Raw genomic sequence first — 19,308 nt, forward strand, 5'->3', positions numbered from 1 at the left:
GAGAGAGAGTGGAAGGGAGAGGAAGAGATAGAAACATTGATGAGAGAGAACATCTACTGGCCGCCTCCTGCATGCCCCCCACTGGGGATCAGGCCCACAACCTGGGCATGTGTCCTGACTGGAAATCAAATCGGGGACCTCTTGGTGCATGGGTCAACGCTCAACCACTGAGCCAAACTGTCCAGGGCCCAGCCAGAGATTTAAATGTGAGAAATAAAGTCTCAGAACAATGAAACACGAATAATTTCTGAACTTTACATTGGATATACTTCCGGCTGCCACAGAGCCTTTGTACACTCTGTTCCCACTGCCTAGAATGCCCTTCCTTCCTCCCCACTTTGCCTAGTTAACCCAGTCATCCCTGATCTCAGCTCCACTGTTTTTTTTAAAAAAATGTTTTTATTGATTTTTGGAGAGAAAGGAAGGGAGAGGGAGAGAGAGAGAGAGAAACATTGATGTGAGAGAGAAACATTGATGAGTTGCCTCCATGACCAGGGGTTGCACCATGACCAGGGGTCGAACCCACATCCTGGGCATGTGCCCTGACCTTTTAGTGCACGGGATGACGCTCAACCAACTGAGCCACACTGGCCAGGGCTCCACTGTTTATTTAAACTTATTTTTTTATCCTCACCCAAGGACATTTTTCCATTTATTGTTCAGATGGAGTGGGAGGGGGAGAGAGAGAGAGAGAGAGAGAGAGAGAGAAACATCGACGTGAAAGGGACACATCGAGTGATTGCCACCCACACAACCCCAACTGGGGCCGAGGACAAACTGCAACAGAGGTACGTGCCCTTAGCGGGAACTGAACCCGGGTCTCTCTGGACCGCAGGCTGACTCTAACCGCTGAGCCAAACCAGCCAGGGCTGTTTATTTAAACTTAAATTAAAAAATTTGTTTATTTATTTTATATTTTTTAGCTCCATTGTTGAGCCCCCCGGGGTGCCTCTCCTGAAGTCAAGCCCCTCCCCCATTCATGCATCTACAATCACTGCAACGTCGCACTTTGAGTGTGTGTGATTTTGGGGCAGCTGTGTCCCCAGGGTCCATGTAGCTTATTATTACCTCCCAGTAGTCAGCACTGGTGACTGAAAGAATGGGGCCCCGGGGTGAGCAGTGGGGAAACGGGGAGGTTCTGGCGTTTGTCTAAGAGACTAATGCTGCTGCCCTCTGCACTGAACTACCCCTCTCAGAAGTCCCACCCACTTCTTTTACAAATGGGAAACAGGCCTGTGCGGCCACTTGCCCATGGGCCAGACATCCCGTCTCAGTCCAGTGTGCATAGAGTATCAGAGTGGGGTTCAGAGGGGGCTTGCTGGGGGAGGTGGCATCCGAGCCAAGCTTCACGGGTAGGGCGACAGTTTGGGTAAGTTGGAGAACTATCCAGGGGAAGGGCGGCCAGCAAACGAGGTGAGGTTTGGACACCCAGACTCACCCCATAAAGCTGGGAGCCACCTCAGGTCAGGAAGGTGCATGGCTGAGGCCACCCTCTTGGGTTTCAAGTTGCAAACAGAGGCCCAGAGAGGAAGAGAACTCACCTGCCATTGTCCATGGAGCCGGGAGAGCGGTGGGCCTTGCTCCTGGGGCCCTCGCCTTCCCCTGTTCATGTCGTCCCTGCTGGCGATACTGGGAGGATGCAGCTTGGTGAAGTGGGGGCAGAGGAAGGACTCTGGGGGTGTGCAGGCCAGCCTGCACCCGGAAGGAGGAAGCTGTACGGGGTGTCTGTGGCTGGGCCCGGGATCCCCCACCCGGGGACTTCCTCTTCCTCCCAGGGCAGGTATAGCTGCCGCAGCGGGACCAACACCCTGACCTGTCATGGACGGGGACAAGGGGCCCAGACTCAGAGACTTCCTGAGTGGGAGCCTGGCCACCTGGGTGAGGCCGCAGTGGGAGGGGGTTGGGGAGGGGAAGTGAGCAGTAGGGAGGGGCTAGTGTTGGGGTGGGGGGAGAGTGGGGGTCTGAGGGGGGTGGACTCAAATGAGGGGCTGAAGTCCAGGCAGTTTGAGGCAGGAAAAAGGGTCCAGACCTTGGGGGCCAGAGGCATTCAGGGGTTTGGTGAGGAGGGGGCTGTGTGGGCTCAGGGGGGAGGTCAAAGGGGCTCAGATTCACTCTACTGATGGGGGCTTCCACTGGGGTCAGCTGACCTGTCTCTGCTTCCCATAGGCGCTGGGACTGGCTGGGCTGGTGGGAGAGGCGGAGGAGCCAGAGGGGGAAGAGGAGGTGGAAGGAGAGGGGCCCCTTGGTCTGGAGAAGAGGTTCTTGCATCTCAGCGATGGGGCCCTGCTCCTCCGGGTGCTGGGCATCATGTAAGGGGGTCAGGGGTCCGAGGGGAGGGGGCCAGGACAGGCTGGTGGGTGGAGCCTGAGGGCTGAGGGTGAAGCCTGGTTGAGGGGAGGTGAGTCCTTGATTACATTTCCAACCAATCCCCCCGCGCCCACAGTGCCCCTGGTTCCCGAGGGGGCCCTCGGGTGATCAGGGGCCATGATGGTCCTGCAGCCTGGCGGGTTCGGAACCTGAACCACCTGTGGGGCCGACTGAGGGACTTCTACCAGGTGAGGGTTTGGGAGGGGGAGGCTGAGCCTGGGACCCCTCTGCTGGAAGGCCCATCTCATTATCTTCTGCCCCCTGTGCCCCCAGGAGGAGCTACAGCTGCTGATCTTGTCGCCACCCCCAGACCTCCAGACATTGGGGTTTGACCCCTTCTCAGGTACTCTGTCCTACTACCCCTTGCTGTGGCTACCCCTCCTCCCACCTGTTAACCCCTCGTGGCTTGTGCCCTGCAGAGGAGGCTGTGGAGGAGCTGGAAGGCATCCTTCGGCTGTTGCTGGGGGCATCAGTGCAGGTGAGCAGGAGAGGGAAGGGCAGGGTCCAGCTTTGGCTGCAGAGGTAGGAGACTCCTGCACCAGCCTCCCCCGCTTGTTCCCCTGCAGTGTGAGCACCGGGAACTCTTCATCCGGCACATCCAGGGCCTCAGCCTCGAGGTCCAGAGTGAGCTGGCTGCTGCCATCCAGGAGGTATGGCTTTGGACTGTCACTGCCTGGGGACACCCTACCCCCAACTTCTCTGGACCGCAGGCTGACGCTCTAACTGCTGAGCCAAACCGGCCAGGGCCTGCCCCCAACTTCTTAGGCTGAACTGCTTTCCCTACCCACCCAGGTGACCCAGCCTGGAGCGGGTATGGTGCTGGCACTGGGTGGGCCGGAGCCTGGGGAGCTGGCACCTCCAGAGCTGGAGATGCTGTCCCGGAGCCTGATGGGGACACTATTGAGACTGGCAAGGGAGCGTGATGTGGGGGCCCAGGTAGGGGACAACAGGGGTGTAGAGGGCCAGGTGGAGGAATGGGAGGACCATGGGGAAATGTGTGGGGGAGATGGGGGTTGAGACCCGAGTGTGGGAGTGGGGTTGGGGGTCTTGGGCCAGCAGAGCTGCAAGAACCAGATTCAGCTTGTGACTGGGGGGAGATGTGGGGGTATAGAATGGATTACTTCTGACCCCTGACCCTTGACCTCCCACAGCGGCTAGCTGAACTGCTGCTAGAACGAGAGCCAGCCCCCTTGTTACAGCCTGAGGCTCCTGCTAGGACACCTCTGGAGGGCTCCTCCAACCACCTGGCCTTGCAGCTGGCCAACACCAAGGCCCAGCTGCGGCGCCTGCGCCAGGAGCTGTGAGTGCGGCAGGCTAGGAAGAGGACCCCAGGAAGAGGGGCACATTAGGCCTGGATGGGGGCCCAGCCCCATGGATATGGTGGGATCAGGCCTGGGAAAGGCTGGCGCCCAGAGCCCTCCAGTGTCTCTTTCCTCCAGGGAGGAGAAGGCCGAGCTGCTGCTAGACTCTCAGGAGGAGGTGCAGGGCTTAGAAGCCGAAGTTCGAAAGCTCCGCCAGGAGGTGCGTTCAGATGCACCCTGCCATTGACGTATTTCCTAACCTTTTCCCCACTCCTCCCGCGTCCCATTGCCTCCCTGTCCCTGAGCTCCTTCACGTCCCCAGTCCCTGCGGCTACGGCTAGCCGTTCCCAGCTCCACACCGTCTGGCCCAGGCCCAGGCGCTGTCCGGACAGGCCAAGCGGGCCGAGCTGTACCGCGAGGAGGCAGAGGCGCTGCGGGAGCGGGCGGGCCGCCTGCCTCGCCTGCAGGAGGAGCTGCGGCGTTGCCGTGAGCGGTTGCAGGTGGCCGAGGCCTGCAAAGGCCAGCTGGAGGTGAGTCCCGAGGTAGGGCTGCGGGGGGTGGGGCTTGTGGAAGGGCGGGGCCTGGGGGCGGGGCCTGCAGGGGAGAAGGTAGGCCATGCGGAGGAGCAAATTTGGGCCCAGAGAAAGAGATTCAGGCCTTACCGAGGGCACAGTCATGGCTGGGAGAAGTGGGTGAGGTGGTGCCTGGGTAAAGGCCCTCTGGAGGATGGGTTGGATGGAGGGGAAAGGTGGGGGTGTGGGTAAGGGTTGGTTCTGGGGAGGAGGGCGGGGCCAAGTGTAGGGGAGGTGGTGTATGGAGAGTCCCTAGCAGTGGGGACTGATAAGTAGGGCCCAGAAGGATGCGACCTTGAAAGGCAGTTTCTGGGGAGAAGGGGCGGGGCCTACATAGAAGGGCGGGGCCAAGTGCTAGGGAAGTGGTACCTGGAGAGAGCTTGCGGAGAATGGGGCACGTGGAGGGGAGAGGTGCTGGGGCCTAGAAAGCCCCAGGGGGTGGGGTCGGGGGGGGGGGGGGGAGGGCAGTATCTGCGGTCCTGGAGCGTCCGGGGCAGGAGCATCTAACCGCTGGCTCTCCATCGCCCTCCCCCCAGGAGGAGCGGGCGCTCTCCGGGACTCTGGAGGCCTCGAAGGCACTGCTGGAGGAGCAGCTGGAGGCCGCTCAAGAGCGCTGTGCTCGCCTGCATGAGACTCAACGCGAGAACCTGCTTCTGCGGACCCGGCTGGGCGAGGCTCATGCAGTGAGCTTGCCAGGGTGACCCCAATGGTCCCCCAGGGTTCTCTAGTGGTCCCTGTGACCCGTACTCCTAGTTTCCTTTAGTGATCCTCCAGCCCATACACTTGGCCTGGCCATGGTGGCGAGGGCTTGTCTGACCCTCCCCTCCCCCCAGGAGCTGGACTCTCTGCGGCATCAGGTGGACCAGCTGGCAGAGGAGAATGTGGAGCTGGAGCTGGAGCTACAGCGGAGCCTGGAGCCACCCCCGGGATCTCCTGGGGAGGGTGAGTAGTACCCCAGTGGAGGGCTTGGGGCTGGGGGACCACCTGTGTTTTCCCGCAGCTGTGGTAGGGATGGCATCTGACTTCAGGTCTCTGTGGGTGTAGGGGTGTAGGTGAGGAGCCAGGGAGTGTGGCAGGACTGCAGGGGGGAGGGGTCCTGACCTCATCTCACACACCCCAGCATCCCTGCCAGGAGTGGCCCCCTCGATACATGATGAAGTGAAGGAGGCAGAGGCTGGGCGCCTGCGGACCCTGGAGCGGGAGAATCAGGAGCTTCGAGCCCTGCTGCAGGTGTTACAGAGGCAGCCAGGTGGTCAGGTGAGTCCCCTGCCCCAACCATCCTAGTAGGTCCTTCCTCATGGCCTCCTCGAAGCTTGACCATCCCTCTCATGTGCCCTCAGCGCCCCCTGCTGGAGGAGCCGAGTGAACACTCCATGGTTTCAGAGCTGGCTGTGGCTCCCCAGACCGGCCTGGCCTCAGACCATGGCTCCCAGGGCTTGGTTGGCCAAGCAGTTAATGAAGACTCCCTGGCCTTGGACTTGGCTTCCCCAGCGTCAGACTCAGCCCTCAAGGGGTTAGCTGAGTGTCCCCAGACATCTGATTCGGACCCTCAAGTGGAGAGGCTTCTTCAGATGGCTGCCACGGCCCCTCAGACCTCAGACTTGACACCCCAGGAGTCAGGCCCAGCTGTAGAGACACAGGAATCCCTGGAGAAGACCGGCTGTGGAGCCCCTCTCCAGACCTCGGCCTCTGTGGCCCCTCCTTGGGGTCCAGAGGTCAAAATTCAGGCCCAGCTGTTGTTAGGAGGAGAGACTGGGGAGTCAGTGCCCAAGGCGCACGGGCTAAGACAGCAGGTCCCTGAGACCAAGCCTGGGCCCCTAGAACCTAGCCTCCATGTGCAGTTGGAAGAGCAGGAGTCCCCAGGTCAGAGGCTGGACCTACCTAAGGAGCAAATAGAGGCCAGAGAACAGGAACCGAGGCTGGAGGGGGTGATCAAGGACGCAGCCCGGAAGCCAGAAATGGCTCCTGAGGCCCAGGCCTTGGAGCGGCTAATACCAGGGGACATCTTAACCAGTGGTGACCCAGAGCAGGAGGCCCTCCGAGAGGAGGTGGCTCGGCTGAGGAGAGAGGCCGAGGCCCTTCGAGCTGAGCTGGAGGTCCAGGCCCGGAGGCTGGAAGCCCGAGGCACGGAGGCTGCTCGCCTGTCCGAGGAGCTGGCTCAGGCTCGGAGGGCAGAGGCCGAGGCCCACCGGGAGGCAGAGGCCCACGTCCAGGAGCAGGCCCGGCTGCGGGAGGCAGTGGAGGCAGCCAGACAGGAGCTGGCAGCTGCATCGAGGGAGCGGGAGGCCCTGGCAGAGGCACTGGCCGCAACAGGCCGAGAGCGGAGGCAGTGGGAGCGCGAGGGACCCAGGCTGCGGGCCCGGGCCGAGGCCGCAGAGGAGCGGCTGCAAGTATTGGAGAGCGAGAGCCGCCAGCACCTCGAGGAGGCGGAGAGGGAGCGCCGGGAGAGGCGGGCCCTCCAGGAGGTATGTGGGTGCTTACGTTTGTTCGGGGTCAGGAAATGGGGTTCCAGGCCAGTGGCTGGAGATTTGGGTTATTAATTCCATCAGCAGCCACTGAGTGCCCAGCATCGAGTTGGGTTGAGATGAAGACGAAGTCGTCCTTGCCCTCCAAAGGCATGCCCGGCCAGGGAGGGGGCAGAGGTCCCCTACCTCTGACGGGGTGGCTTTGGAGGCTGTAAGAGTATGGGCAGGGAGCCAGAGCGCTGGGTGCAAATCCTGCCTCTGACCACAGCAGTCACTCCCCTGCACCCCAGTGCCCCCTTCTGTAAAATGGGGGTACTCTTCATAGCTGCCTTGGTGGGTCTTCTGGAAGACCGAAGGAGATAGCGGTGTACGAGCCTAGTTCATGCTGGTCGAGACGCCTTGGTTATGAAGAGTAAAGTTCTGTGGGAGCCCGCAGGACAGGGAGCTGAGACCAGCGCTGGGCAGGGAGGCTTTGGGAGGGTTCGGAGGAAGCGTCAAGATTTCACTAGATGGGGAAGGACATTTCATCCCAAGGGAATAGCCTGTGCAGAGACTTGAAGGCATTAAAGATTTTCAGAGGCTCAGGAGGAGTGGCGGCGGGGTCGGGGTCGGAGACGTACTTTGGGCCAGCTTTTTTTTTTTTTTAATCCTCACCCGAGGACATTTTTCCATTTTTTTTTATACAGATAGAGTGGGAGGGAGAGAGAGGAAGAGAGAGAGAGAGAGAGAAACATCGATGCGAAAGGGACACATCGAGTGGCTGCCACCCGCACGACCAACCAGGGCCGGGGACAAACTGCAACCGAAGTACGTGCCCTTAGCGGGAACCGAACCCAGGTCTCTCCAGACCGCAGGCCGACGCTCTAACTGCTGAGCCAAACCGGCCAGGGCTGGGCCGGCTTTTCAGGTGCTAGTGCTCCATCGCCAGGCAGGGAGAGCCTCCCAGGGGTGTGGTAGGCCTGTGTGAGTCTGGGTGTGAGGAGGGCTACCTTGGTGTGCAGGGGCCTGGAGCGTTAGGAGGCAGTGCCTGTGACCCAGGTGGCAGGTGAGGCTGGCCGGACTGGGATGGGAGGTGGAAGAGACAGAAGGCCCCGAAACCCCTCCATTCATTCACTTGAGCATGTTTGTAGGCATCTCCTTGGTGCCAGGCCCTGCACAAGGCACCTAGCACGCCCATACTTGGGGAAATACTCCAGGGTTGGGGTGGAGACAAGACTGGAGACAGGACTGTGCCGGGAGCCGTGGGGGTTCAGGAAGCACATAGGACTCAGGCTGGGACACGTGAGGGAAGGCTCCCTGGAGAAGGGGAGGGGAGGCGGTGAGCAAGGAGAAGGTGCGGCATGTTTGTAGGGCTGGTGTGTGAGGTGGGGAGTGGAGGGAGGAGATAATTCATTTAGCAGGTTCCTATGGGCAGAACTTCATCTCCCTTCTTTTTTTTTAATCGTCACCTGAGGATATTTTTGCATTAATCTTCAGATAGAGCAGGAGGAAGAGAAGGGGGAAGAGAGAAAGAGAAACATCGATGTGAGAGAGACACATCGAGTGGTTACCACCCACACGACCCCAACCGGGGCTGGGGACAAACCGCAACCAAGGTATGTGCCCTTAGCGGGAACCAAACCCGGGTCTCTCCGGTCCGCGGGCCGACACTCTAACCGCTGAGCCAAACTGGCCAGGGCTATCTCCCTTCTGAGGAAGAAAGAGCTGTGGCTTTTTTCACGGGAACAATGGGGGCCACTGGAGCAGGATGGTCAGGCTGTGTGTTGAAAGGACCCTCAGGGGAATCGGAGGAGTTGGTGAGGCCATGGAAGGGTGTTCCGGTCAGTGGGGACCAGTGCTTTGGGGAGGGTGTGCTGCAGACAGGACTCAAATCTCCTGCCTGCGCAGTTTGCAGTTTCATCCCTGTTGTACAGACGAGGCGATGAGGTTCAGAAAGGAGGAGCAATGGACTCTGAGACTCCTGCCAATGGAGAGTTGCGGGGAACGCACTGCTGGGTTGACCCGGGGTTGGGTATTAGGCAGACAAACCCGGGGAGTGTGGGAATTGGGAATGCAGGTAGAAGGGGAAGCTGAGAGGCTGTCTCTGGGGTCCACTCTATAGAATGTGACTGAGATGCTGTGAGGCAGACCTGGGTTATAGCCTGAATCCCGTACGTATCAGCTGTGTGGCTTGTGACAAGTTACTTAACCTCTCTGAGTCTTGGTTTACTCACCTGTAAAACCGGAATAAAAACGACCTGCCTCACAGGCTGCTGTAAGGTAATGAATGTGGAGCTTGGGCATCCGTGAGCGGGAATGCCAGCCGGTGGGCAGTGAGGCGCGGGTGCGGCTGGCTGGCTAGAAGAGCCAGCTCTGAGGACTGAGTGGGCAGAAGAGGCTTAAGACAAAGTGGAAAATTTTGTGAGATTTCCTGGTCACAGCACTTCCTGATGATAACAGGCTGTGGTGCAGGAAGAGGTGACCAGCCAGGGGGAGGTCAGGGGACCAGGGCTAAGGGACTTGTCCACATGGGCCTCCTGGGCTGGGTGGAGAGCAGGAGGTGCAGTGGAGGGGGCACTGAGGGCTGTGGCCAGGGCCTGGAAGAGGGCAGGGCAGGGGTCTGGGCTGAGGTTCGTCTCCTTCATTGTACCATTGTTCTTACCCTCAGCCCTTGGTTGCCAGCAGGAGGGCATCATGGGACTTGTAGTTTTTCAGTGAGAGGCAGTGGTCAAGGGTGTGTGGAAGTGCGTTGATCCTGGGGGGAGATGTGGGCGGGGGGGGGGGGGGTTGCTAAGCCAGGCTAATCAGAGCAAAGGCTGTAGACTTGGTTTCCAGAGGCAGGATTTAGCAGGCTGCTTGGCCAGAGCTGGCCCTGTGGTTTTATCCTGCCAGGGCCCCCAGAATGGTTTGGCCTACCTCCCTCTGGGGTCCACGGCTCAAATTGGGCCTCCTGCCCCATTCTACAATGGTGTGGCCCAACTGCCAAAGGCCATCTGGCCCTAGCATCTCTGTCCTCCCCCGCCCAGCCCCCGCTGTGGTGAGGCCTGGTAGTCACCAAGTTCCTGTCTTCTGTGGCCATCCCATGTGTCTGAGGGCGCTCTCCAGACCTGCTTCCGCTGAGCCCCTCTTTCCTTTACATGGCTCGTGTGGCCTCAGCTCGTAGGGCACGTCCAGCCGACACTAGGCACACCAGGAACCAAGGGCTCAGAGAGGTGAAGACACCTAGCGAGTGTCTCTGACTCCTGGCCCAGGAGCCTCCCTCAGCCTGCCAGGCGTTCGATTCCCAGTTCTTTCATGCCCACTCTGCCGGTGCCCGGGCTTTGCTCCCATTTTACAGATCTGGGAGTAGAGACCCCAAGGGTTAAAGATGTTTGTCCGGGACGACAGAGCAAGGACAGAAAGCCAGGTCTCCTGGCTCTCAGGCCTCTGTATCTGTCCCTCCGCTGGGTGAAAGTGGTGGTCTGTCCTGGCGCTAAGCCTGCTCTGCCTGCCCTCAGGAGCTAGAGAAGGCTGTGGTGCGGGGCCAGGAGCTGGGGGCCCGGCTGGAGCGTCTGCAGGGTGAGCTGGAGCAGGCGACTCGGGAGCGCCAGGAATTTCTGCGGGAACAAGAGTTTCAGCACCAGAGGTAGGGGCGTTGCCCAAGGGGCAAAGAGGGCCAGGCAGAGGCTTGAGGAGGGGCAGATGCAAAAGCTTCTCCTCGCAGGTACCAGGGCCTGGAGCAGCGGATGAAAACTGAGCTGCAGGCCGTGGCCACCAGCAAGGAGGAGGTGCTGAGGGAGCTCAAGAAGAGGGCCCTGCAACTGGAAGAGGAGCTGTTTCAGGTACCACTGGGCCCTGGGAGCCGCCTCGGCTCACCCCCTCCAGCCTACATGCTGATGTGCAAGGCTGCGTGGGCTCCCGCCCCTCTACTGCCCCCTCTGGTCTGGCCCCTTGATTCTTGGCCACTTTCCAGGCCTGTTGGAAGGAGCACAGTGCTGAAAGTCTTGCTGACTCGACCAAGGCCGGGTGGTCTTCTAGGGACCTTGTTACCCCATTCATTCCTCAGACAGATAGAACCTGGTGGCTTTGTTCTGAGGTGACTGCTATGTCTTCCTTGCTCGCCCCATCCCTACTTCCAAGTGAACTCAGTTACTGTTGTCATAAGTTAGTTGTTATTTTTGACATCCCGACAGCATCTGGCTCAGTGCTCAGTGCCAGGGGGTGGTGGAGCCCAATGCCAGGCCACCACACTTAGGAAGCTCACAGTGCACCTAGGACAGAGGCAAGAAAACAGGCGACCATCACATAGTGCCAGGGGCCATTGGGCACCCAGCACACTGCCTCGCTGGCATGTGTGGGGTTGGTCAGGGGAGGCTTTCTGGAGAAAGTGATGGGGCCCACCCCAGCCATGTGGCTCAGTGGATTGAACGTCATTCCATGGACTGAGAGGTCCCGGTTCGGTTCGATTCCCGGTCAGGGCACGTGCCTGGATTGTGGGCTCAGTCCTCAGTAGGGGGCGTGCAGGAGGCAGCTGATCGATGTTTCTATCTCTCTCTCCCTTCCTCTCTCTCTAAAAAAATCAATAAAAACATATTAAAAAAAAGAAAAGAAAAGAAACAGGCCCATTGGAAGAGTAGAACATGCAGGAAAAGCAGCAGAGGTGTCACCTGTTGCAGAGCCAAGAGAAGGTGACAAGGCAGGATGAAGAGTAATAGGGCTGCAGGCGCCAGGAGTGCAGGGTTGTGGGGTAGGGTCCACTGTTCAGGTCCCTGTGCTAGCCCTCAAGCACGGCCACTCCCCTGCGTGACCTCCCAGGGCCCCTCCTTGCAGCTGCGCCAGGGCCCTGTGGGGCTGGAGCCCAAGGAGCAGGCTGAGCCGAGGGTCGCGGAGGACCAGAGTGGGCGGCTCATCGAGGTGGAGCGCAGTGTGAGTGGTGGGCCGTGGTGGGCGCGGGGGTGGGGGCCAGTGGCCCGGCCACTGCTAACTCTCCTCCCTGTCGAGCAGAATGCAACGCTGGTGGCTGAGAAGGCGGCTCTGCAGGGGCAGCTGCAGCTCCTGGAGGGGCAGCTGGGAAGCCTGCAGGGGCGCGCCCAGGAGCTGCTGCTGCAGAGTCAGCAAGCACAGGAGTACAGCAGTCGCCTGCAGGTGCGTGGTGGCTGGGTGCCCTGTCCCCCACCCATCCCTGGCCACTTACCACTGTCCCCTGCCCCTTTCGAATTGTGTCCTGCCCTTTTCCCTGCCTCAGCTCCCAGGTAGCTGTCTCTCCCTGTTCCCTAGTCACATGTGTCTGTGTCCCCTGACCCCAGCCACCTTGTTCTGTATCCCTCCTTCCTCCCCCTGCCCACTTCCACGTCCCCCTTCTACCTGCCTTCAGTCTCCATGTCTGTGCCATGCCTCTAAGTCTCCAGCCAGCCATTGGTTCCTACCACTTTCCAGGCCCGCCCCACCCCCATCTGTCGCATCTCTGCCTTGTGCCTCTTGCCCTCCTCCTCTCCACAGCCTGGCACCAGCCACGATTCCTCTCCCCTCTCCTTGCCCATTTACCGCTGCCTCTGGCTCCCTGCTGCCCCCATCCCAGCCCTCTGCCTCCTCCACAGCTCTCTCCTTGTCCTCTGCCCTGCCCCTTTCTGGCCGGGTTGGGACCACAGTCCCTGCTCCCTTCTCTGCTCTAGGCTGAGAAGTCTGTACTGGAGGTGCAGGGCCAGGAGCTGCACAGGAAGCTAGGGGTGCTGGAGGAGGAGGTGCGGGCGGCGCAGCGGTCCCAGGAGGAAACCCGCGGGCAGCAGCAGGCCCTGCTGCGGGACCACGAGGCCCTGGCCCAGCTGCAACGGCGGCAGGAGGCTGAGCTAGAGGGGCTGCTGGCCCGGCACCGCGACCTCAAGGCCAACATGCGGGCACTGGAGCTGGCCCACCGGGAGCTGCAGGGCCGGTGAGTCTCCCCCAAACACCCAGCCCCTCTCTCCCAGAGGGAAGCACCCCCACCTATGCCCCACCTGCACTGCTGGGCCCTCGCTGGGACTGGGGAACACCTGGCAAGGCATTCTGCCCTTGGCGTTGCTGGGGGCCTGTGCTTAGATGGCAGACCTCCGGGTTCAGACAGTCCAGCTGCCTGCTTGCCCTGACCCCAGGTCCCTGCAGCCCTCTCAGCCCTTGTCCATCCCAGGCACGAGCAGCTGCAGGCCCAGAAGGCCAACGTGGAGGCGCAGGAGTTGGCCCTGCTGGCAGAGCGTGAACGCCTGATGCAAGACGGGCATCGGCAGCGGGGCCTGGAGGAGGAGCTGCGGAGGCTGCAAAGCGAGCACGACAGGTACCAGCCCTGGCACAGCCTGTCCCCTCGTTGGCCAGTTCTGTGTTTCCCTCTGTGAAATGGGTTAGCGGTGAGTCAGTCACTGCCCTGTGGGGTCCTGCTTTGCCTCTCCCTAGCGCAGCGCCTCTGGCCCTCACGAGGAGACTAGGGTTCCAGTTCCTCGGAGAGCAGCTCTCTTCGCCTCCGCAGGGCTCAGAAGCTGCTGGCAGAGGTGTCCCGGGAGCGAGGTGAGCTGCAGGGTGAGCGCGGGGAGCTACGGGGCCGCCTGGCTCGGCTGGAGCTGGAGCGGGCACAGCTGGAGATGCAGAGCCAGCGGCTGCGCGAGTCCAACCAGCAGCTGGACCTGAGTGCCTGCCGGCTGACCACGCAGTGCGAGGTGCGGTGAGAGGTGGCTGGTGGCCGGAGTGGGGTTGGAGGGGGCTGGGGCATGGGGACAGAGTGGAGGGTGTGGAAGGCAGCCACCCTGAACCCCGTTAGAGCCCCACTTGTCCTGCTGCCTGCCCCTCACAGCTGCTGACAGAGCTGCGGAGTGCCCAGGAGGAGGAGAACCGGCAGCTGCTGGCCGAGGTGCAGGCCCTGAGCCGGGAGAACCGGCAGCTCCTGGAGCGCAGCCTGGAGAGCCGGGATCACCTGCACCGAGAGCAGCGCGAGTACCTGTGAGCAGGCGGGGCGGCGGCTGCGGGCAGCTGGAGCCACACCTGGACCCCCCTGTGGTCGTTCATGGGGAGGCCCTGGGAAACGGGCTGGGGCTGATCCCTGGGGGCTTGGGGCAGTGACAGATTATCACCCCACGCAGGAGTGTGTCAGTATGCTTACAACGGGTGGGACTGTACCTGTTCGAACCCGAGCCTTGCTCCTGCCTGGGCCTCATGCTGCTTCCGCCCTCCCTTTCTCCTCATCCCCCTAGGGACCAGCTCAACGCCCTGCGCCGTGAGAAGCAGAAGCTAGTGGAGAAGATCATGGACCAGTACCGTGTGCTGGAGCCTGGACCTCTGCCCCGGACCAAGTGAGTGGCCCCTTCGCCCCCTGGGCTGGGGTCCTCCCAACCGACCCCTGCCTGCCCTCTGACCCCGGCCCAGCTCAGGTCCAGGCCCAGAGGGTTTTGCCTGGCCTTCACATCTCCGACATGCCCTCTTGTCTTCTTCCTCTGTGGCCTCACTCCCTCTTGCTCCCAGGAAGGGCAGCTGGCTGGCAGACAAGGTGAAGAGGCTGATGCGGCCCCGGCGGGAGGGGGGCCTCCATGGGGGGCCACGCCCGTGGGCCGACGGGGCTGGCAGCACCGAGAGCCTGGGGGGCCCCCCAGAGATGGAGTTCCCCGAGGGCAGGGAGGCGGATGGGACAGGTGGGTCTGGGGGCCAGGTGACCCGGATGGTCCCTACCCCATGTCCTTTATCCCCACCCTGCACCTGCTAACGCCTCTGGTCTCTTCCTTCCTGTGTGGCTTATACACGTACCCCGATGGCCTGCCCTGCTAACCCCTTGCCCCCCAGATGGTTCCAGTGCTTTGCTCTGCGTCCCTGCTGCACCCCTCTCATCCGGCACCTCCCTCCTGCCTGCGCCATCACCCACCCCGTCCTACCGGCCCACAGCGGTGCCTAGGGCCTCGGAGCAGCAGGGGACTTTAGTGAGAGGTCATTTATTCCAGTCAGCAGACGAGGAAACCGAGGCCCAGGGAGGGGAAGCGCCTTGCTCAAGGTCACAGAGTGAGTTAGTGTCAGGGCCAGCACAGGGTCCAGCCTCCTGCCTCCACCCTCTCTCACCCAGACGCTCTCCCGCCTCTGCAGCCGCCTCTCCCTGCCCTGTGCCGCTTTGCCCTAATGCCCCTCCACTCCGCCCGGCCCCTCTCTGCACTGCTGACACCCCACTGCTGTGCCTCTTGCAGGGTCCCCTTCACCGGCACCCATGCGCCGGGCCCAGAGCTCCCTCTGCCTCCGGGATGAGACTCTGGCAGGCGGGCAGCGGCGGAAACTCAGCTCTAGATTCCCAGTGGGGCGAAGCTCTGAGTCATTCAGCCCCGGGGACACCCCCCGGCAGCGATTCCGGCAGCGCCGTCCGGGCCCCCTGGGGGCACTCAGCTCCCATGGCAAAGGTAAAGGACAAGGATCCCTGCCTCCATTGGTCCCCGACTCCCTGTGGACTCACTGACTCCTTGGGGGATGGGGGTTCCCTTCTGCCCGCCTCTGTCCTGGTCCCTGTGGCCCAGTAACTGCCTTGTGTCCCCCAGGACCTGGCGTGGGATGGGATGGCTCCGTTGAGATCCTGGCGGAACATGAAGCAGATGCCAGCCGAGAGGGTGAGTGGGTATTTGCCCTGTGTGTGGCCCTGGCAGTGCTCATTCAGCCATTAACTCATATGACAACGAGCCTTTACCAAGTGCCAGGTGATGTGCTGGGGGTACAGTGGGGAACATCCTGGTATCCTGGTGTAGGAGGATGTCATCTGTTGTTGTGTTTTTTTTTATTTTTATCCTCACTCGAGGACATTTTTCGACGTTAGTTCAGATAGAGTGGGAGGGAGAGAGAAACATCGACGTGAAAGGGACACATCGAGTGGCTGCCTCCTGCATGACCCAACCAGGGCTGGGGATGAACTGCAACCGAGGTACATGCCCTTGACCGGAATCAAACCGCAACTCATTGGTCCCTGGGCTGACGCTCTAACCGCTGAGCCACACCAGCCGAGCTGTTTTATAAATATTTTAAACAATATGTATAAACATAATAATTAGCCCTGGCCAGTTTGGCTCAGCGGTTAGAGCGTTGGCCTGCGGTCCACAGAGACCCGGGTTCGGTTCCTGCTAAGGGCACGTACCTCGGTTGCGGTTTGTCCCCGGCTCCAGTTGGGGTTGTGTGGGTGGCAGCCAGTCGATGTGTCTCTCTCACATTGTTTCTCTCTCTCTCTTCCTCCCTCTCTCCCTCCCGCTTTGTCTGGAGATAAAGGCAAAAAAAAGATGTCCTCGGGTGAGGATAAAAACAAAACGAAACAAAACATAATAATTATCTACAACAGCCCGATAGAAATAAGATGTGAGCTGCACATATAATTTAAACTTTTCTGGTAGCCCCATTAGAAAAATGAAAAAAAGGTAAACTTAATTTTAATAACATTTTATTTAACTCAGTGGGCCTGAATTATTACCATTTTAACATGTAGTCAGTGCAAAACATCATTAACGAGATATTTCATGTTATGCTTTTCATACTAAGTCTTTCAAGTTCATTGGTATTTTACACTTAGGCACATCGCGGTGCAGACCTCCCCGAATATTAGGAGGTGGTAATGTTCTGGGAGAAAGGCGAGCTGGGGGAGGGAGGTCAGAAGCACCAGGTGGCTGGGGTGCAGTTTTAATCAGGGTGCTCAAGGAGGGCTGCCGAAGGAGGCGAAGTTGGAGCAAAGACGGGAGGGGAGAGTGGGTTGTGTTAACATGTCTGGGCAGAGGGAACAGTGAAGCACAGGCCTGGCATTTGGGAGGCCTGGCTAAGTGGCCGGTGCAGCTGGGGTGAGGGGGAGCTGAGAGGTCAGAGGGCGGGGGTGGGCAGGAGATGGAGGACCCTTGGGCCGCAGCTAAGGCTTGGGAGTCCCCCGAGGAGCGGGCCTGAGCCGAGCTTTCCCTCCAGGCCTCGAGGTGCAGGAACCGGAGAAACAACCTCTCACCCCTTCCCTCAGCCAGTGACAGCGCGTGGACGGGGAGCTTGGGAGCACGGTCCTCTCGCCGCTGGAGTCCTGGTGGGGGCCTCAGGCAGCCCAAGAATGTGGGGAACCAGGGTCTCTGGGGCAAGCCCTCGGACAAGGAGGCCTGGGCCCCTGGGCCATCCGTGGCCGGCACTGGGTCCCTGAGCTGGAGCTGGGCTGAGCCCATAAGCAGGGCTGACGGGCCCCCACCAGCAGCTCCTTGCCAGGGCTCTGGCTCTGCCATGCGGCCCTCGCTGCGAAGGAGGAGTCTGTGGGAGCCCCCGGGTGGGAGAGGCAGGCAGGAGTGGGCAGGAGAGCCCCTTTACCGGGTCTAGGCGGGCAGCCAAGGACCATTCCCTGGAGACCGTGGCCTGGTCCTATCTCTGAGCCTTAGCTGAGACATGAGAATAAAGCTGGGATGTAATAACTGAGTGTGCGCTCTGTGTCTACTGGCTGCATCCAGAACCTTGAGGCGCCAGGGTCACCTGCAGCCTGGAGTCCTTTACTGGTGGGATCTGTGGCCGCTGGCTTCCTCATCTGGCACAGGGCAGCAAAGGGCTTTCTTCAGAGATGGGGCCAGTTGGGCTTGCATGGAGGGGGGGAAGGTGGGTCTGGGTAGCCAGCAGTGGGTAGGGCCTGAGTCTGGGCTAAGCCTTTGTTAAAAAGGTGGGCTCTGGCTCTGGCTGGTGTTGCTCAGTGGTTAGAGTGTTGGCCTGCACATGGGAGGGTGGCAGGTTTGATTCCCGGTCAAAGGCATATACCTGGGTCATGCCAGCCCTGAGTGGGGTTGTGCGCGAGGCAACCAATCGATGTGTCTCCCTCACCTGGATGTTTCTCTCTCTCTCATCTTCCCTCCTCCCTTCCACTCTCTCTAAAAAAAGTCAGTGGGAAAAAATATCCTCCAGTGAAAATTAACAACATAAAGGTGGGGTCTGGGCTTTGGGGTGGGGGATGATAAAGGGGAGACCCTGCCCTCCCCTTCTGGCATCATCTTCTCTCCTTGCACGTTTTCCTTCTCATCCTTCCCCTCCCACTGCTTTGGCATTGAGCCCCTCCCAGGGAGCTCCCGGCCTGGTGAGTGTCACCTAGTGCTGGGGGCTGTTGCGGGGGGCGGGTGGGGGGTTACAAAAAGTGATATGGACACAGGGCCTCTAGGGTGACTTCCAGGAAGTCAATTAGGCTGGGTGGCAGGACGTGAGTCAAGACACCGGAGGCTGCCCAGGGGAGGGTGGGGCTGCCCAAAGTGAGCTGAGGCAGCCTGAATCTGGGAGGAGGCAGCGCTGGGAAGGGCAGCCAGACCAGCGTCCTCAGGGCGACTGCAGCAGCTTGACTCGGGTTTTCACAGCCCCCTTGAGGGCACCCACCTCTCTGCTGCCCTCTCTCAGCTCCAGCTTCAGAGGCTGAGGCTGTGGGAGTGGACCCCTGGCCTGCAGCCGGAAGCCCCTCCCTAAGCCTCAGGGTGAAGGTTTGATGGCTGCCCCACGCTGTTGGTGGCCCCTGCCAGTTATCAGGGAGGGGAAGAGTCTGGAGGACTGGCCAGTCTGGGCTCTGGGCCAGATGGTGAGAGGAGGCCACCCCCGTGTGGCTCTGATACCCCTTTAAAAATTGTTAAAAAAATTATCTATTGCCTGGCTGGTGTGGCTCAGTGGTTGAGCGTCGACCCATGCACCAAGAGGTCACCGGTTTGATTCCTGATCAAGGCACATACTGGGGGTTATGGGCCCGATCCCCAGTGGGGCCTGCAGGAGGCAGCCAATCGATGTCCTCTCTCGTCAATGTTTCTATCTCTCTCCCTCTCCCTCTCTCTAAATCAATAAAGAAAAATCAATAAAGAAAAAAAAACAAAAACAATGATCTATTGAGTTGAGTGAGCAAGAGAGAGAAATTTGCTATTCATTTATTTATGTATTCATTGGTTGATTGTTTTTTTTTTTTTGGTGGTACGTGCCCCTAGCGAGAATTGAACCCGGGATTCTCTGGTCTGCAGGCCGATGCTCAACTGCTGAGCCAAACTGGCCACAGCCATTGGTTGATTCTTGTATGTACCCTGACCAGGGATCGAACTTACAACCTTGTTGTATTAGGATGATGCTCTAACCACTTGAACTAACCTGCCAGGGCTGACACCTCTTTTTGAGGCCTACTCTGGGCTCTGCGTGGGCACTGTGCCAGGCTTGGGGACGATGGGGCAGAACTGCGTGAGGGTGTGTGGCACTGGGTGGGCTGTGAAGGGAGCTGAAGCCTGTGGTCCTTTTACAGATCAGCTATAAAGAGATGCCGCCACCTGTCCCTGCCATGGGGTGGGGCTTGGCTCCAGCAGCCTCTCAGTGCCCCCTGTGGGTGCTCCCTGGGTAGAGGGAGCCCAGAGGCAGGGCTTTGGTTCTCAGGGCACCTGAGCTCCTAGACACTGCCCCTCCCACCACACACCCTGGGGCAAAGGCAAGTTTCCAGGGGAGAGGGTCTCAGCTGGGCCGTGTGGCTTCAAGGACCCAAGCACCCTCTTAGGCTGCCCAGCACCGAGTGGTGGCCACACGGAGTTCGAGGTGCTGGGCACGCTGTGCTGGCAGCAGCTGGACAAGGGCAGCCCCATGGCATTCGGCTGCTCATCTGCCAAGGGGACCCACAGACCCCTCCCCTATTTGCTGCCTTCAAGGAGGGATAGAAAA

At 60.2% G+C, this 19,308-nt stretch overlaps 1 protein-coding gene across 2 annotated transcripts; it reads left to right on the forward strand.

The window, feature by feature from the left end:
* The first annotated feature begins 1,713 nt into the window (after positions 1–1,713).
* Positions 1,714–17,055, forward strand: CCDC88B (coiled-coil domain containing 88B). 2 transcript variants are annotated; one of them, XM_036258543.1, is made up of 27 exons: positions 1,714–1,878; positions 2,167–2,309; positions 2,444–2,555; positions 2,641–2,710; positions 2,787–2,845; positions 2,934–3,017; positions 3,160–3,303; positions 3,519–3,667; positions 3,807–3,888; positions 4,040–4,198; positions 4,777–4,923; positions 5,074–5,182; positions 5,361–5,497; positions 5,581–6,705; positions 10,182–10,309; positions 10,388–10,505; positions 11,494–11,589; positions 11,668–11,808; positions 12,336–12,592; positions 12,827–12,970; positions 13,160–13,346; positions 13,481–13,626; positions 13,878–13,976; positions 14,146–14,170; positions 14,853–15,059; positions 15,195–15,263; positions 16,588–17,055. In XM_036258543.1, the coding sequence occupies exons 1-27, from the start codon at positions 1,819–1,821 to the stop codon at positions 16,975–16,977; spliced, it is 4,587 nt and encodes a 1,528-aa protein (XP_036114436.1). In that variant the 5' UTR covers positions 1,714–1,818; the 3' UTR covers positions 16,978–17,055. The 2 variants fall into 2 exon arrangements, with proteins under 2 accessions (XP_036114436.1, XP_036114437.1); XM_036258544.1 differs by having other exon boundaries at positions 14,146–14,312; positions 16,588–16,750.
* Positions 17,056–19,308: the final 2,253 nt, after the last annotated feature.

The sequence above is a fragment of the Molossus molossus genome, unplaced genomic scaffold (genome assembly GCF_014108415.1).
Source record: "Molossus molossus isolate mMolMol1 unplaced genomic scaffold, mMolMol1.p scaffold_m16_p_13, whole genome shotgun sequence".
Taxonomy (NCBI): Eukaryota; Metazoa; Chordata; class Mammalia; order Chiroptera; family Molossidae; genus Molossus; species Molossus molossus.

What these genes read in the sequence shown, in the direction of transcription:
- CCDC88B (XM_036258543.1), top strand. Translation starts at nt 1,819, where the DNA reads ATGGACGGGGACAAGGGGCCCAGACTCAGAGACTTCCTGAGTGGGAGC. An exon ending in CTCCGGGTGCTGGGCATCAT is followed by an intron (nt 2,310 to 2,443) that starts GTAAGGGGGTCA and finishes CCGCGCCCACAG; the next exon opens with TGCCCCTGGTTCCCGAGGGG. An exon ending in CGAGAGCAGCGCGAGTACCT is followed by an intron (nt 13,627 to 13,877) that starts GTGAGCAGGCGG and finishes TCATCCCCCTAG; the next exon opens with GGACCAGCTCAACGCCCTGC.